The 18,527-nt window shown below is 46.5% G+C and overlaps 1 protein-coding gene across 1 annotated transcript; it reads right to left on the bottom strand.

The window, feature by feature from the left end:
• Nucleotides 1–14,404: 14,404 nt before the first annotated feature.
• LOC147709927 (olfactory receptor 2D2-like) lies at nucleotides 14,405–15,358 on the bottom strand. Its single transcript, XM_086926132.1, has one exon. It carries the CDS (start codon nucleotides 15,356–15,358, stop codon nucleotides 14,405–14,407), a length of 954 nt encoding a protein of 317 aa, XP_086782258.1.
• Between the last annotated feature and the right edge of the window lie 3,169 nt (nucleotides 15,359–18,527).

The raw sequence follows: 18,527 nt of genomic DNA, 5'->3' as shown, positions 1-18,527 counted from the left end.
TTGATTCTGTCTTTGTCCAGATCTTGTTCCATAAATGAATGGGCTCCATTTTTATGGCCTCAGATATGTATGATAAACCCAACTCAGTGTGGCAGACATAAGAAGATGTACTACTCAGTACTGCCAGAGTATATCGTACACAAATTATTTCCTCAGTTTGTAAAGGACTTACATTAACAAAACCCCCCTCCCCGGCCAATTACATGGCTGTGGAGATACATTGTGCTTTATAGATCTGGATGAGCTCTGCTGGTGGCCTCCAGCCGACTCGACCTCGGACCTAGGGAAACCGGTTCCAGTCTCAGTAATGTCGCTAAACCTCCTGTGATTCTGGGCAAATCATGTAATCTCCCTGTGCCTAACAAAATGAATGTGTGTCCTTGTGTAACTAACTGGTGCTAGCTATGTAAAGCGCTCTGCTACCCGTTTCGGGTCAAGTTTGCGCTATATAAAACTCTGTAAAAAAAAAAGTATGAAGGGCACTTGTTGTCCTTTAAAACGCTGTTTTTTTTGCTACTATTGCCTGGGCCTATGAGTCATTTTGGTCAAAAAGTGTTCCGAGATATGAAAATCGCTTTGTGTGCCCTATCTTCTTGCTTGTCTGCCCATCAACATACATATCCCTACACCTCTGGCTACCACAGTCGCACCTCATTATAAAAGTTTTCGAGGCATTTATTCTAAGGCCAATTTTACTCATGAAAGCAGAGAAACTATCTTAAACGTTCTGCAGTCCTACTTGTCTGCGTGACATCAGGACTGCGTCGTCTGCATATAGGAGGTCAGGTATTGGGCATCTAGCTATTTGGGGGAAATCTTGACGATCTTTAATCAGAACCTCGCCCAGGCAGTTGATGTGAAGGTTAAAAAGAAAGGGGTCTAGAATGCCTGGACCTCACTGTATAAGCGCCTAAGAAAGTGAATAATTAGTGCACCCACCCCAATAGCCTCAAGGATCTCCCAGAGCGTACCATGCCTCACACAATCGAAGCATTTTATGCTTAATTGTGCCACCTTTTGATTCTTTAAACCCATTTTGACCCCAGTAGGGGATATATTTGTTGTGTGACTGAACACAATAAAAAGAATCGCACACAATCAGTGAGAGGAATTCCTGATTCGTATGTATTTGTTTCAGTAATAAGGCTTTTACTTTTGCCATCTGAGCCGTACAGTTTCCTGGAGACTGTGTCTTTGTGTCCTGCATATGACCCTTCACAATCGCACTCACAGTGCTGTTTGCTGTTTACTACCTTCGGCCGGCTGAGCAGATCCGTCAGTGTAAATAATGTTTTCATACTGATCTAGAGGCAATATTTCATTTGGGAGTGGATATTCTTGTTCATATTGCAGGAATGCCAGTGTTTTTAGACTCAGGACATATTGGTATTCTACACCCGTTGCAGGGGGAAAATAAGCCCATTGTATCCATCTTGGATGTAAGGCTTTAGCATTTGCACCACTTGCCTTTGTAGCAGCCTCTAAGGCTGGTGCTGGAGTTACGAAAATTATTAGTTTCCCCAGAGCCAGTCCTCCTTCTCTTACTACAGTGATCTGTACCACTGTCGGTCTTTTTTTTTTCTATAACAGCAAAGCTCATTTACGCATTCGTCTACAAGTGGGATTTGTATGCTATGGGTACTGTTTCTCCTTCATTGGAAGGTTAGTTAAGTCTACCCAAATTAACCCGCTACCACACGGATCACCAAGTTGCGCACATTTAAGGCCCGATGTAGGTAAATCCCATTTAACGATTTTGAAATACCGAATTTTACCGATTCGGTATTTCAAAATCGGTAAATGGGATGTAGGTCCCAACATCTGGATTCGTTACCGAATCCTTAACAATTCATTAATTACCGATTCGGTAAATACCGAATCGGTAATGCCCATTCATTCCTATGGGCTTTGAAGCCCATAGGAATGATTAGGCATTACCGATTCGGTATTTACCGAATCGGTAATTAATGAATTCACAAGGGTGCAGGGGGTGTCACTTTGACACCCTCTAGCACCCTCAAAACGGGCATGTGTGCAATGTGGCACACAGACATGCCCTAAGGGCACGTCTGTCTGTCACATGGCACATGTGTACATGCACAGATGTGCATGTACACAGGAATCGGTATTTTACCATGGATTTGTATTCCATGGTAAAATACCGATTCTGTAAGCCATGTACCAATGGAAAATTGGCTACCCACATAGCATTTTCGGTAATTTTACCGAATCGGTAAATATTACCGAATCGGTAAATATTACCGATTCGGTAATTATTACCGAATTGGTACTTATTACTGATTCGGTAATAATAACTATTCGGTAAAATTACCGAATATGTGCACCTACATCTCCCTAGCCCTTTACCGATCGGAAACGGCCGAAAATCGGTATTTTCGGCCGATTCCGATCGGTAAAGAGCTACCTACATCTGGCCCTTAGGCATGTCTGCAAGTGATATGAAGTGATCGTGTCAGCTTGTAGGGAAAGAAGAATATATGTGTGTTCCTGAGTCCAATGCATAACTTAGAAATCAGGTCTTATTAAGTCAAAAAAGTTTTTACTTTTTCTGCGTAATCCAAAATGTATGTCCTGCCAAAATTTTAAAATCCCAAAATGGAATGTACGTTTTTCAGCAATTTAGAGGTTAGAACAATGCACACTTTTCTAAAAAGTTTGCTGCCGGTCTTTTTCCTTCACTCGATAACTCGTATCCCAAAAATAGGACAATGAGTTGGCCTATTTTTGATTTTTTAAACTTAAATTTGAAGCGCTCAGTGGCGAACCCCAAAATGATGTTGCTCACCCTGGACAAGTGATCCATTAAATCATCATCCGTCAGATAAATATGATCTACATAGGACAATGCCTCTTCATCCAAATTCTTAAGCAACTCTATTACCCTAGCGGAGTACAACCCAGAGCTATTCTTATACCTTTGGGGGAGTAAAAAAATAACGCTGAGAACTTACTGCTGAAAATTCGCTTAAATACCTTCTTTCAGGTGCTATATTTTGGCAAAAAAAAACATTTGAGATATTTAGTTTTGTTTTGGTATATTTTCTACACGTTATTATTCGTTAATGCAGCACTATGTGCAATCTGTACTGCAAATGCATTTGTTCAGATATCTGTAGTCTAAAACTAAATGGGATGAATATCGGGTTTCATTACGGGAAACCCAATTCACGAAGGATTATTCATGAAGTGGTTGCAAGTTTTAATGACCCCCTGGTATTCAAGTTGATCTAAGATCTCCCGGACCTGTTTTTTCCCTTCTTGTTTTAGTGGGTATGGTCTCTGTGGAGTTGGAGTAGTTTTTACTGGGATTGTATGGTGAGGTGACTTAGCATCCCACACAACATGATTACAAATAAGGCTGGAGCAAGGGCTATTGCCCACTCCTGCGCATATGTCTGTCTGTTTTAAGTATATTTGAATGAGGTCGGACAAGGCTGGTAAAATTACTGTTTCTCCCATTTGGGCAATCCATAACAATTTCGGTTGGCCAATCTATCTCAGCTGGAAGGATGTCATAGGTAAAAGTCAGGTTCTTCCAAAAGAGACCTTTCTTTTTTCAGGCGTTGTCCCCCTACATTTGGAGTGTTATTTTATGTTACCTATGTGGGACATTTACACTTGTACCTGGTGTTTCCACTGTGATATGCTCATTCAACTCCACTCTCATCAGATACTGGTTAGCTATTGTTACTTCTGATGTGCTGTCTAGCATCGTCAGAGTCCATTCCCCATTAAGACGCTGAATCCTCCCTAACTGTAGCATGTAGTGCTCGCACAGTGGCGTCTTTGTCAGCCATTGTTGACAAAGGTTTTCAAGGAAGAGCTTCAAGGAAACTGAGATAAGGTTTCATGCACAATAGGAACTGTGGGTCCTTCAAGCTTGTTAAACCTACAGCCAATATATAGGATATGCATATTCAGCTGTGGCGGATAGTTCCCTTCCCACACCAGAGGTCTCTGGGGAAATGTACATAGGAGTCTATGAGAAAAGCACAAATGAACTACTCAGATTTGACTGTTAAATAAGTACCAAACCGACGTTGGCAGTGCCATGGCATGTAGTTCCTATAAACCTATATAGTATCCTTGCGTTTAGACAACATTGACTGTGGGATTAGTGTTCAGAGTCAGACTGATTCCAGACACCCCCACTGAGTATGTTCGCCTGTATCCCAGCTAACTCACAGTGCCAATAGCAACCCTGCTTACCAAGGACAGAACAGTTCTTGAGAACTATTGAAAATGACAACTCTGTCACATCAGGGATCATGGAAACAGTGCACTACATTTGCTCAGTCACCTGTGCTCACTTTGTCACAGAGAGATACACAGAATAAACAGTGGGGACATTTTTCAATAAGCATTTATTGAACCAAGTCCATTCTAGTGTCAAATAGTTGAGCTGGAAACAATAATTAGACAGAAACAGATATAAACGATTAGAAGCACCAAAAGAGTAAAAGGATTGTAGATTTCTACCATCGTGCTAAAACAATGAATACAGGCGAATACATAAAATGCATGACAGTAGTAAATGCGTACTCCCACGATGCGACCCTAACTATATGTACCTTGGTGTACCTAGCATGTATGTTGGCGTATAGCCAAGAATCCCTCTAGGATAAAGTCAACCCCATTACCTGAAGTGTGAGACTATGCAACCCCATCTTGGTCTTGAGATGGATCTGTGTGCAGGAACCTCAGCATCTCGCAACAGTGTGTTAGCATGGAAGACTTTATCCCCTGCCTGCCCCAGCAAGGACATGGTGTTTATATACCCAAAATGGTACCCTCAGGGGTTCTAACTTGCTGTTTCATGTCAGACTTAAGTTGACAGAAGGAATGACCCATATACATAGTTATTATTCAAGAGATGATAGTCCTTCTGAGTTTTCAAGAATCCTCATGCATATTGGATGAGACCTGTTTTTAGGAAAAACCCTATATCCTGTAAGCAGTTCTTTAACTAGGTAAAAGGTCAGTCCAAAGAAGTGTAGTGGAAGGGGATAATATAGATATTTGTATCTGTATCTTTGCATTTGTAGAGCGCGTAGCTACCCGTAGGCGTCCCAGCGCTGAAGGAGTACAAAGGGCGAAATGGGGGGAAGTCTATATGAACAGACAGGTCTTCAGTTCTTTGCGGAATTTCAGATGGTCATGTTCACTCTGTAGGTGTAGTGGGAGGGCGTTCCATAGTTTGGAGACGTTGAGTGAGAAGAGCCTACCTCTGCTTCTGGCCTTTTTTATTCTGGGAATCGTTACAAGGTGGAGCTTGTTGGAGCGAAGTGACCTGTTGGCTCTGTATGGGATAATCGTGTCCCTGATGATTAGGGCTCTGTGTTTATTTAGGGATTTTTGTGCAATGCAGAGGGCGTTGAAGTTTATTTTCTGCTGGACTGGTAGCCAATGAAGAGAGTGTAGAGCTGGTTTTGCTGAACAGCGAGCAGGGGTGTTGGTTAGCAGCCTTGCGACCCAGTGATGTATAATCTGTAGCTTGGAAGTGATTTCTTTGGGGGAACCTAAATATAGGACATTGCCATAATCCAATCTGGACAGGATGAGGGCCTGAGTGACTAATCATTTTGCAAGTGGGGGGAGGAAGGAGATGATTTTCTGAATATTTCTGACCAGGCCATAACATGAGGCAGCTGTTTTTCTTGCCTGGGTTTTGAGGTGAGGTTCTTGTCTAGCCATATTCCTAAGATTTTTATTTCTGTTTTGGGGGTTGGCGGTGATCCCATTTAGAGTGGCCAAAGCACGTTTAGATCGATGCTTGAATGGTCACCTAATATTATGAGTTCGGTCTTCTCTCATCCATTGTACTACTTCCTCCAGGAAGAATTGGAGGTCCTTGACTTGTTGGCAGGAGTGGCTCAAGGCTATGACCAATTGTGTGTCGTCAGCATAGGTCACCACATGGATTCGGAATGGGGACACTATCTCTGCCAAGGGGGCATATAAACATTAAAAAGGGTGGGGCTGAGTGAGGAACCCTGTGGCACTCCACACACTGATGGCAAATTTTGCAAGGTGTGGTTGTCTTGGAAGACCTGGAAGGACCTGCCCTCAAGAAAGGACTGCAGCCATTTTAGCGCCGTTCCAGACACTCCTGCCCTCTTGAGACGGTAAACCAGGAGGGGGTGATTGACCGTGTCAAATGCAGCGCTAAAGTCCAGGAAGATGATTGCGGCTGTGCCTTCTGCATCCAGGATTTTCCTTGTTTCCTCCACCACTGACAAAATAGCGGTTTACGTCCCCTGGCCAGGGCGAAAACCGGTTTGAGAGGGGTGGAGGGCGCCATTATTTTCGAGGAATGCTGAAAGGGCGCGATTGGTGTGTTTTCTGTTATTTTACTGATGCATGGCAGTAGAGAAATGGGTCAAAAGTTGGCCAAATCTGTGGGGTTCAGATTAGTTTTTCTCAGGAGGGCCCGGACCATTGCTTTTTTCCACTCAGTGGGAACCGTACCAGAGTTGAGGGAGGTGTTAATTAGTTCAGTGGCCATAGGGGCAATGGTGGATCCAGCCAGTGACAGGATATTGGGGGGAGCAGGGTCTAGGGGCGAGCCACTTTTTAATGAGGATAGTAGGGTGATGAAGGAGTCATGAGTTACAGGAGGGAATGACCTAAGTTCTGGTTTGTCGGACTGCGGTTCCTCATTCATGTATGCGTGAGGGTTAATCAGGACTTTTTGACGAAGATGAGTGAGGATGTTCTGGATTTTAGAGTGAAAGAAGTTTGCCAATTCAGTGCATCGGTGGTTAGAGGAGTCGGGGGATGCTGGAGAGCCAGGGTTCTTCATTAGTTTAGTGGCGATATGGGAAATTTCTCATTGGGAGTTGCTTGCTGCTAGAATCTTTCCGTCGTAGAAGGAGGATTGTGCAGTTCTAATTTCTGATTTATATTCAATTTGTTTTATGGGGGAAAAGTCTCTTCTCCATCTTCTCTCAGTTTTTTTGCAGAGCTGGCTTAGGGTACGCAGATTAGGTGTGTACCATAGAGAGTGGTGGGAGCCCGTTTTCCTTTGGGCTGAGACTTTAGGGAGCACCAGGTTGAGAGAACCCTCGATCCAGTTGTGAAAGTTTTTATTGTTTATCGTAGGGTCCATGGTGGGGCTGGGTTGTGATCTGTTCAGTTCTTGTATCCATTTCTCTACAGGTAATTTGGACCAGGGTCTAATTAAAGAGCGCGACCAGGGCGGCAGGGTGTTGTATGGGGGTGTGTCCAGAGAAGAGGGATTAGGAAATGGTCAGTCCATGGAAAGAGGGAGGGCTTGTGCCCAACCAGATTTCCGAGGTTAGAAAAGATTGCGTTGAGAAGGTGGCCTTTTCCATGGGTGGGGAGTAAGACCTTTTGAAGAAGTTGCAAGGATGCTAAGTCCTGGGCTAGTTCTGTGGCGAGTGAGGCTGCAGGGTCATTAAAGTGTAGGTTACAATCCCCCCGAAGGGTGAAGTTTGCTGTACAACTGGCGAGGGTACTGTTTCTAGTAGTGACTTTGCAAACTGTCCTGAAGTTCCTGGAGTACGATAGACAAGAATGCCTGTAAGTGTGAGGGAGGGGGTAAAATTGATCACAAAATGGGTGTTTTCACAGTCCGACAGCGGGCTGTCAATCAGTCGACAGGTTAGGTGATCTTTATATATGATGGCAATTCCTACCCCTTTCCTGACTCTCTATCTACTCTTTGGATGGAGTATTCTGGAGGTAGGGCTTGGACTATGTTTGGGTCTGTACAGGTGTTCAGCCACGTTTCTGTAAGAAAGAGTACTTCAGGGTCCTCTTCGCTTAGCAGCATTGAAATTTCAGTTCTGTGTTTTGGTAGGGATCTACAGTTGAGCAAGAATAGTTTGTAAATTGTGTTACAACAGGGATGAGGGGCCAGAGGAGAGCGAATCTCAAAATGACAGTGTGGCCATCTGTTTTGGGAGCTTTGGATTGATATAGAATGCGAGCATTGTTGCTCCAGCGGTTTATTAATGGTTTTCAGGAAAGTACTGGAATACTTATACCGGTAGTGGGGTGCGGAAGCAAGGGTTCTGCCCCTGGGCACATTTGGGCATGGACGGTTGCAACGGGCTTGCCTTTGGTGCACCTTCGGCGTGCCAGTGGTGAGTCCACTGCGCGCGTCCGATGCACGTTTGAAATGGCATCTGTATTTATGTGGATGTGAGTTGGGCACTAGACTGCCAACTCACGTTCCACCGGAAGTGTATCGGGCCAGGTCTCCCTCTACAAAAACCAGACTACTCGTGGTGGACCGGGGAGAGTGCCCTTTGTGTAAGCAGGAGAGTGATTTTAAAAATATGCCAGAGGTTAAAAAATAGTAATCAGTTTTTAAAACTGTAACAAATGACGCAAGTACAATTTTAAAATGCTGGTGTGAGACTCGTAATCAGTCTCCAGAACTAAGCAGGAGGAGCCGGCAGAGTTTACACAGCGTTATGCAGCAGTTATCAGATTCACTCATGCGTGCACAAGCAAGTAGGCAGAGTGACAGGTGAAGCCCAAGGCGGACCCCGAGGACCTCAAGAACTTCCAGCCCATCTCCCTGCTCCCCTTTCCGGCAAAGGTCATCGAGAAAATCGCCAACATGCAACTAGCCCGCCACCTCGAGGACAACAACATCTTAGAACCATCCCAGTCCGGATTCAGATGTAACCACAGCACCAACTAGACAACTGCAAAACATCAGCCCTCATCCGCCCGGACCTATCAGCCGCCTTCAACACGGTTTGCCACTGCACACTAAAGACACGCCTCCAAGAAACCGGAATCCAGGAAAAGGCCCTGGACTGGACCACATCCTACCTCTCTGGCAGAACACAGAGAGACCGCCTTCCACCCTTCCGATCCCAGGCCACCAACATCATCAGCGGCGTACCCCAGGGCTCATCCCTCAGTTCGACCCCGGTCAACGTCTACATGGCCCCCATCGCACAAGTAGCCCGCCAGCATGACCTGAACTTCATCTCCTTTGCCGACGACACCCAGCTCATCCTCTCCCTCACCAATGACCCGCACACCGTCAAAACAAACCTCCATGGGGAATGAAGGCCGTCGCCGAATTAATGAAGAGCAGCCATCTGAAACTGAACTCGCACAAGATGGAGGTCCTCATTCTCGGCCCCACCCATTCTGCCTGGGATGACTCCTGGTGGTCGACCATACTGGAAACAGCACCGTCACCCACAGACCACGCACGCAACCTAGGACTCATCCTCGACTCCTCCCTCTCCATGTTGAAGCAGGTCAACGCCATCTCCTCCTCCTGCTACGTCCCCCTCCGCATGCTCGGCTGGATCTACAAGGGGATCCTGTCCGAAACCAGAATAGAAGTGACCCAAGCCCTCGTCAGCAGCAGGCTAGACTATGGCAACGCACTCTATGCAGGAATCCCAGCCAACACCTACAACAACTGCAACGCATCCAAACGCCTCCGCCCGCCTGATCCTCAACATCCCTCGTCACAGCCACAACACCCCCCACCTACGAAACCTGAACTGGCTCCCCGTCGACAAAAGAATCACCTTAAAGCTCCTCACCCATGCAAACAAAGCACTCAACATCACTGGACCAGCCTACCTCAACAGCAGACTCAGCTTCTACACCCCTACCCGCCAGCTCCGCTCCACCAGCCTCGCCCTCGCCGCCGTCCCCGCATCTAACCAACAACATCCGGTGGCAGATCCTTCTCCTTCCTCGCCGACAAGACCTGGAACACCCTCCCGGCTCAGCTGCGGCAGACACAGGACCTGCTCACCTTCAGAAAACTCCTCAAGACCTGGCACTTCAAGCAGTAGAGGCACCCCTCCCCTCAGCGCCTTGAGACCCTCACGGGTAAGTAGTGCGATTTACAAGTATTCTGATTGATTGATTGATTGAAAGGTTGGGTGACTACCCATATGAAAAATAATATTTGGGCCACATCCTTTTGAAAAAGCATGGTTTCCAGCTTGCTTAGTGAATCAAAGCACATGTTAGTAACATTTATCGAAGGCCATAAAGTTGTCTCCCTAACTGTGCAGGCCGGTGGAAACAGCATAGTATAGTCTGGAACATCACATGGCTAGAGCTTGCAAATGAATCAGCAAAGAACTGAGTGAAACTTATGGATTGTAATTACTGCAGATAATGTTATTGACAATAAGATTTGAATGACTGATGTAAGTTAGTCTTGTACCGAGTTCAAGTTCAAGTTCCAAAATTTGTATAGCGCACTACTCACCCAGAGGGTCTCAAGGCGCTTGAGGGAGGGAGGTGATTTACTTATCGAATATCCACGTTTTTAGTTGCTTTCTGAAAGAGAGGTGGTTCTGAGTGAGGTGGAGGTGGGTGGGGAGAGAATTCCAGGTTTTGGCCGCTAAGTAGGAGAAGGATCTTCCTCCCATGGTGGATCTGTGGATACGCGGAATTGCAGGGAGGGCTTGATTGGACGATCGTAGTTGGCGAGAGGGGGTGTAGAAGGATAGACGCGTGTTGAGGCATTCGGGTCCTAGGTCGTAGAGGGTTTTGTGAGCGTGGGTGAGGAGACGGAACGTTATTCTCTTGTTGATAGGTGGCCAGAAATGTGAGTATACCGAGGGATGTCCAATATGAGTCTGGCTGAGGCGTTTTGGATACGTTGGAGTTTTTTCTGTAGTTTGGCTGTGGTTCCGGCATAAAGGGTGTTGCCGTAATCCAATTGGCTTGTGACCAGTGCGAGGGTTACCATCTTTCTTGTTTCGGTGGGGATCCAACTGAAGATTTTTTTGAGCATTCGTAGGATGTTGAAGCAAGTTGATGAGACGGCGTTGACTTGTCTGGTCATCGAGAGGGAGGAGTCCAGGATGAAGCCCAGGTTACGTGCGTGGTCTGTAGGTATGGGTGCGGTTCCGATGGCCGGTGGCCACCATGAGTCGTCCCAGGCAGAGGGGGATGATCCTAAGATGAGGACTTTTTTTTTGTCCGAGTTTAGTTTTAAACAGCTGTTCTTCATCCACTCGGCTACTTCTTTCATTCCTTCGTGTAAGTTGGTTTTGACGGTGTTTGGGTCTTTGATTAGGGAGAGGATCAGCTGGGTGTCGTCTGCGTAGGAGATGATGTTGAGGTTGTGTTGGCATGCGATGGAAGCGAGGGAACTCATGTATACGTTGAAGAGGGTGGGACTGAGTGATGATCCTTGTGGTACCCCGCAGATGACTTCGGTCGCCTCTGATTTGAAAGGGGGAGGGGGACTCTCTGGGTTCTTCCGGTGAGGAACGATATGATACAGTCCAATGCCTTTCCTTGTACTCCGATGTCGCTGAGGCGTTGTATGAGGGTGCTATGACAGACTATGTCGAAAGCTGCGGAGAGGTCAATTAAGATGAGAGCAACTGTTTCTCCGTTGTCCAGTAGTGTTCGTATGTCATCTGTTGCTGCAATGAGGGCGGTTTTGGTGCTGTGTTTGGCTCGGAAGCCGGATTGAGAGGAGTCGAGGGATTTGTTGGATTCGAGGAAGGCGGCGAGCTGACTGTTGACAGCTTTCTCTATGACTTTGGCGGGGAATGGGAGGAGCGAGATGGGGCGGTAGTTCTTAAGTTCGGTTGTGTCAGCCGTGGGTTTCTTCAGAAGGGCGCTGAGTTCGGCATGTTTCCAGTTTTCCGGGAAGGTGGCGGAGTTGAGGGAGCAGTTGATGACATCTCGGAGATGGGGTACGATGATGGAGTCTGCTTTGTTGAAGATGTGGTGGGGACATGGGTCGGTTGGCGATCCTGAGTGGATGGAATTCATCAGGCGGATGGTGTCTTCAGTGGTGATTGGGTTCCAGGCGCAAAGGTCGTTAGAGGGGGGTTTTGGTTCGGAGGTGGGTGGAGTGGACTGGTTTTGAAAGCTGTTATGTATTTCGGTGATTTTGTTGTGGAAGAATGATGATAGAGAGTCGCAGAGGTCTTGGGAGGGGGTGATGTCGTTAGTGCCTGCAGAGGGGTTAGTGAATTCTTTGACGATGTTGAATAGTTCCTTCCTGTTTTGGGCATTGTTGTCAAGTTGATCCTTGAATGCTGATTTCGGATCAGTTGGTGGTGTTTGCGGGTGGCGTTCTTGAAGGTGGCTAGGTTGTCAGTGGGGTTTTTTCTCCAGGTTTTTCTCCAGGTTTTCTCGAGAATCCGACAGAACTTCTTGAATGTCTTAAGGTCATCATTGAACCAGGGGGCTATTTTGTTACCTTGCTTGATTAGATGGTTTTTCAAGGGTGCTAGTTCGTCTGCGCTGTGGGTGATCCATTGTGTGAGGTTGGTGGCTGCTAGGTTTGGGTCAGATGAATTGGCAGGGGGGTTTTGTTGAAGCGACGTGAAGAACTGGTCGGTGGTGATTTTGTTCCAGTTTCTTCGGGAATAGGTTGTGGGGGGTTATGGGTCGTGGGTTTTTTGTAGTGGAAGTGAACGCAGGTGTGGTCCGTCCAATGGAGAGCTGTGGTGTAATCGAAGGAGATGTGTTTGCTGGAGGTGAAGATAGGGTCAAGCGTGTGTCCGGCAGAGTGGGTGGGGGTGTCAACGAGTTGTTTGAGTCCGAGATTGGCCAGGTTGTCCAGAAGGCTGGTGGTGTTGTTGTCATTTTTCTTATCCAGGTGGAAGTTGAGGTCTCCGAGTAGAATGTAGTTCTCAGATGGGAGGGCATGTGGGCTGATGAAGTCAGCGATGTCTTCACTGAATTGTGAGCGGGGTCCTGGGGGTCTGTAGATAAGGGTGCCTCTGAGTGTGGTTTTGGGGTCGGTGCGAATCTGGAAGTGAAGGTGTTCGGCGGTAACGAGGTTATCGTTGGAGCTGGTCGTGATGCGGATGGTGTTCTTACGGACGATGGCAATGCCTCCTCCTGCTTGGTTGATGCGGTCGTTTCGGATGATCTTGTAGGTGTCCGGGATGGCTATGGCGATGTCGGGGGCTGATGAGGCATTCATTCATGTTTCTGTAAGGAAAGCGACGTCCGGCGATGTAGTGTCAAGTAGGTTCCAGAGTTCGATGGAGTGTCTGTGGATTGAGCGGGTGTTGAGCAGGAGGCACTTTAGGTGGTTAGTGTTGGAGCTCTGTTTGGAGTTAGTGGATTTGGTGTGGGTTCTGATGCAGTCGAACTTGCAGGAGTGGCAGGTGAAGGGTCCATGGGTGTGACCTTGGGCGGCTTGGTAGCAGTTTGGTGGGCGGACGGGCTTAAGGGCAGAGAGGGATGCGGCGTCGTAGGTAATGCGGGTGGAATGGGATTTGCGGGGAGCAGGGGGTCTGCCGCTGGGCGCGGTCCAGGCGCGGACGGGCATAGATGGGCTTACCTTTGGTGCACCTTCGGCGCAAATGGGGCGCGACCGCTGTGCGTGAACACTGCGCGCGTAGGCATCTGCCATATGTGGATAGTGGAAGGGGAGGGGCGAGGGAGGAGCAGCTGGGAGGCAGGAGCGGGGTGGAGCTCAGGGCAGGGAGGCACAACAACAAAAACAAAATGGCAGCAAGCCAATATCGAAACAGGATTGGGCACAATCGGAAATAGCGCGATGCAAATGGCAGTGGCACCGGCACAATCAGTCACAAATGAGTCTACAGGCAGCACAGCACAATTTCAAATTATCGTAAAAGCGCACCTTGGCAATCAAGCGCTACGATCTAGTTGACATAAGCAATTATTAAATAATAAACAGACGGGGCAATCTAGCGCTACGATCTCAAATTAATAATTAATCAGGCTAAAGCAGTTGTGGGAGCAAGGCGAGATAGCAACTCAGCAGTCTGGCGGTAAGCAATACGATACCAGGCGCAGCAGGGAGCAGAGTGGGGAGCGACCGCTTCTGCTGTCAGCAGGACGGTCACAGCGCTACCACGGCAGAGTGGAGCAAACAGTATCAGTGGGAGTGAGGAGCAGCTGGGAGGCGGGAGCGGGGTGGAGATCAGGGCAGGGAGGCACAACAACAACAACAAAATGGCAGCAAGCCAATATTGAAACAGGATTGGGGCACAATCGGAAATAGCGCAATGCAAATGGCAGTGGCACAGGCACAATCAGTCACAAATGAGTCTACAGGCAGCACAGCACAATTTCAAATTATCGTTAAAGCGCACCTTGGCAATCAAGCGCTACGATCTAGTTGACATAAGCAATTAATAAATAATAAACAGACGGGGCAATCTAGCGCTACGATCTCAAATTAATAACTAATCAGGCTAAAGCAGTTATGGGAGCAAGGCGAGATAAGCACTCAGCAGTCTGGCGGTAAGCGCTACGATACCAGGCGAAGCAGGGAGCAGCGTGGGGAGCGACCGCTTCTGCTGGGAGCACTGTTAATAAATATTGAACATAATCTTGAAATGTTATAGATAAGGTTAAAATCGTATGGTACATTGAAGATAAAAGTGATGAATGTTTTGTGTCTCCCAGTTGCAACTCAGCTAATGGATTTCTGGCACAACATGTTTCTATTGTGAACGTTTTTCACTGCCCCAATCACCTCCGTGTTTCTTAAAGTGTAGATAAGAGGGTTAAGTGCAGGAACGACCATCCCATAAAACATCCCTGCTGCTTTGTCCTTCTCTGATGAGATCAATGACTTGGGCTTCAAATAAACCCCCATTGCTGTTCCATAGAAGAGGGCAACAACCACCAGGTGGGACCCACAGGTGGAAAATGTCCTGCGCCTCGTAGCTGCGCCTGGTATTCTAAGGATGGTGACAATAATACAGAAATAGGTAAAGAGGATCAAGGAAAGTGGAACTACAAGGCTCAAAAGTGAGAAAAGAGGAGTTGAAATATTAAAATAATCAATGCCCTTGCAGTTTAATCTTGAAAGAGCTTGAAACTCACAGACCATGTGGTTGATGATGTTGTGCCCACAGGACTTCAACACAGGAACAAAAGACAATACCGGCATAGCAAAAAGGAACCCACTGGCCCATGTGATGATGGCGAGCCTCAGACAGACTCGGTTGTTCATAATCTGATGATAACGCAATGGCTTACAGATAGCGGCATATCGATCCCAGGCCATGACAGCTAGAAGGAAGCATTCTGTTCCACCCAAGCCGAGGGAGAGGAACATTTGTGCGATGCACAGGGAAAAGGTAATTCTGATGGTCGTCTGAGCCAGAAGTCCTTCTAGACCTGTAGGGCCATTAAATGATGAGTACAAAAGGTCCAGAAATGCCAAGTTACAAAGGAAGAAGTACATGGGGGAGTGAAGGCAAGAGTTAGCAAGCACGACAGTGATTAAAAGAATGTTTGCAATGAGAGTGACCAGATAAACCATAAGGATGAACACAAAGAGCACAAGTTTTTTGTTCGGCTGCCAGGAAAGCCCTAAAAGAATAAATTCTGTAACCTGTGTTTCATTTTCTTTTTCCATGGGAACCAGCCTCATTATCTGAAAAGAGATAAGGAAATGAATATGAACCAACATACCTATAGTACAAAAAGTCAAAACATAAGTTATGCTAGATACATACATGTGTCAAAATAAGTCTCTTTAACTGGAAAATGGCTATGTCCTCAACTGGTTAATTAGTCCACTATTTTTTGTACTGTTTCGGACTGATTATATCTCACACAACCTGAAGGGTGGAGAGGCAAAACGTCCCTACTCTGACCTTCCTATTGATAACTACAACACACATTAAGGAGCAGGAAAGTGTATTTAAAAGGTGGCACATGCTCAGTGAGAAAATACTGTTCCCGCTCACAAAATTGTGACATGCTTCAATACAACCCTGCGCAGAACAATGCCTGGCATGGAGCAAAAGGGAGGGGAAAACAATAGAAGCACAGACATTTTGGGATCACAGAAGAAAAGTGCAGTCGAGGTTAAAACTAGCTCGGATGTGTCCTCACTTGAAATTGCATTCATGATCCATCCGGCTAGGTTTAAAAACATGAAGGATGGTGGTGATAAGAGAAGATTAAGATTTCCTTCACCCCTCTTTACTGCCAAGGTGTTGTCATGTTTCTGCTGTCTAATACCCTCCCACAGTGGCAGATCCCAAACCGGGGTAACCTCTGAACCTGCCTTAGGTATATCCTTGGAATGCATTTCTTCCCATAAAGGATCCCCCTCTATAATGCACACTTCATAATCAAGTCACATCAACTGAATCGCTAGAACTAGCAAGATGTTGGGAGTGAACCCCTGTAGTCAAACCTTTGTCAAGGTGGGTGCAGTTCACGGATAACTTCTAGCGCTTGCTGTGTAGCGATTCAGTTAATGGCACCACAAGAGACTGACGGATGGCGAGGGAAGGCTGAATGTCTCTAAATATAGGTATCTGTAAGGAAGTGAATTATTAATTGGGGTGGATGGTAGCCTACCTCAAGTAACAAAGTCATTAACCCTTTAGATCCCATTAGGTCTAGTCATTGGTTTCGATCCCTGGTAGCTGTGGCACAGAGTGGACAGAAAATGTGCAAAGCATTTAGAAGTACCAGAGCTGCTAAAAAATCAAAGACGCCACACAAACAAATCACATTCTAATTTAATAAACCCATAAAAGAAATCGATCACTATTTTAAAGAGAATACATTGCCAGATCTCTCAAGAGAAACCATATGGGATGCGATGAAAGCCTCCATCAAAGGAACACATACTAGGAGTCTTGACATAAGGAAGCTAACCTTAGACTGAACTACTTAGACTCATGAATAAAGCACCTTTAACTTGAAAGATCACTGTAATCAGGACTCCTGCTAGCCGGAAGCTTCAACATGGATCCCAGCATTCATCTCTCAGGAGGAGCGGTCGGCGGTCTAGAGGAAGGTCAGCACCCTCTGATGACATCAGACGCCAAGAGAAAATCGACAAAGAACGAGGAGCCAGAGGACGAGAGAAGACAGGAGACCAGCACCAAAGAGCAGGAAGCAGAGACAATGAGTTGCAGGACCAGACCCATGACCATGGAACAGAGCAGCGGAGGAGCAGGAGACGGCTGCGGAGGAGACACGTTTCTTGAGAATGAAAAGGCGGAAGTATCTGGATGTCTCAGAGGAGTGCAGGATGGCCTGATTCCCCTTTCTGTGGTCCCGGAGGACCATGGCTCCAGGCAAGTGCCCTGGTTCAAGTATTTTAAAAGGTGGGCAGGGATGGGAGGAAAAGAGAGAACCTGGGATAAATTGAAGGGGGAACTACACCACTCCTATAAAAGCCCTCACTCCTTTCCCTTCTCCCTGGTGACAGAAAGCATGCTGGTGACGGTAGCACTTTTTACTCACTGAGGACTGAAGACTAACCTCAATATTATTGTTTTTCCTTCTTTCCCTGGGATGACCAAAATCCCCATTGAAACTGAAGGAACCAGGAAGATAGGGAACCTGAAGTGAAGGCCCTACACTGCAACCAGGAAGTCTAGAGACTGCCTTTTGTTGACCTCATTTCTAGGCTTACAGTGGGTTAAACCCCAGGACTTTTGTTTCTTTTTTTTTTTTGCAGAGTTTTATATAGCGCGAACTTGACCCGAAACGGGTATCAGAGCGCTTTACATAGCACCAGTTACGTTACATGAGGACACACATTCATTTTTGTTAGGCACTGGGAGATTAAGGGCCAGATGTAGGTGGCCAAATACCGGTCGATAACGGCCGATTTCGTCCGTTACCGACCTGTATTTGGAGTTTTAGATGTAGGGGACTTTAAAAATTACTGATTCGGTAAATTTACCGAATCCGTAATATGAGATGTAGGTGGCACTGAAAACAGTGCCACAGGGCCTTAAGGATTCGTTATTTACCACCAAATATTAGTTGGTGGTAAATAACGAATGTGTAAAATCAATAGGGACTAGCTGATTTTTAGGGAGAGTATAAGAGACTCAAGTACGTCAGACAATATAGGTAAGGAAAAACGCTGTTTTCCTTATAAAGCCCTCACCCACCGACCTAGTCGGTGGCATGCTTCATCATCGGGCCCACCACAGTGTCACCGAATGTGCCCCGGGTGTGCTTCAACGCCAGGTGACTGCGGAGCTGGTATATTGCTGAGTGTGCAGTGAAGGAGTGAGATTGGTGAAGTTTAAAATGCTATACAAGAGATCCCAGCACCCGAGGGTTAGCAAATTTTAATAAACTGGGTCTCTGTTAGCAGGTTAAAAAGGCAAATGGACGTAAGTAGGAGTGTTATGATGACCTCCAGCGTCCAGTGTGGTCTACATGTTTCAGCCAGTGCCTTTATATTCTAAGCTGGCTTTCCTCAGGACCAATAGGATAAGTGAAGTGTGCAAAAGTAAATAATAATAAACTATATTAAGTGGTTGTGTTATTTTTCTTACTATGTGTTGCGCACGCTAAGGCGCTGTAACTGTTAGAGGGGGATTCCCTCAAGCTTTGCTACATAAAACACAAAGGACAAAGACAGGACGTACAGGGGAGAGTCATGTTAAAATGGTAGGTTTTTTGAATCATTGATTGCCGACTAATAAGGTGGTGTGCGACCTATATACGGCTAGTGTGGGCTCATGGCTACTGCATGGTCCCAGTGAGGGTTTAATAAAACCGTTAGTGAGAGGTGGTGGGCTAAAAGAACGAAATCACAA

The sequence above is a fragment of the Lissotriton vulgaris genome, chromosome 6 (assembly GCF_964263255.1).
Source record: "Lissotriton vulgaris chromosome 6, aLisVul1.2, whole genome shotgun sequence".
NCBI lineage: Eukaryota > Metazoa > Chordata > Amphibia > Caudata > Salamandridae > Lissotriton > Lissotriton vulgaris.
This window is presented reverse-complemented; position numbering and strand designations above follow the sequence as displayed.

Excerpts from the sequence above, each read along its gene's own strand:
- LOC147709927 (XM_086926132.1), bottom strand. The coding sequence starts at position 15,358 with ATGGAAAAAGAAAATGAAACACAGGTTACAGAATTTATTCTTTTAGGG.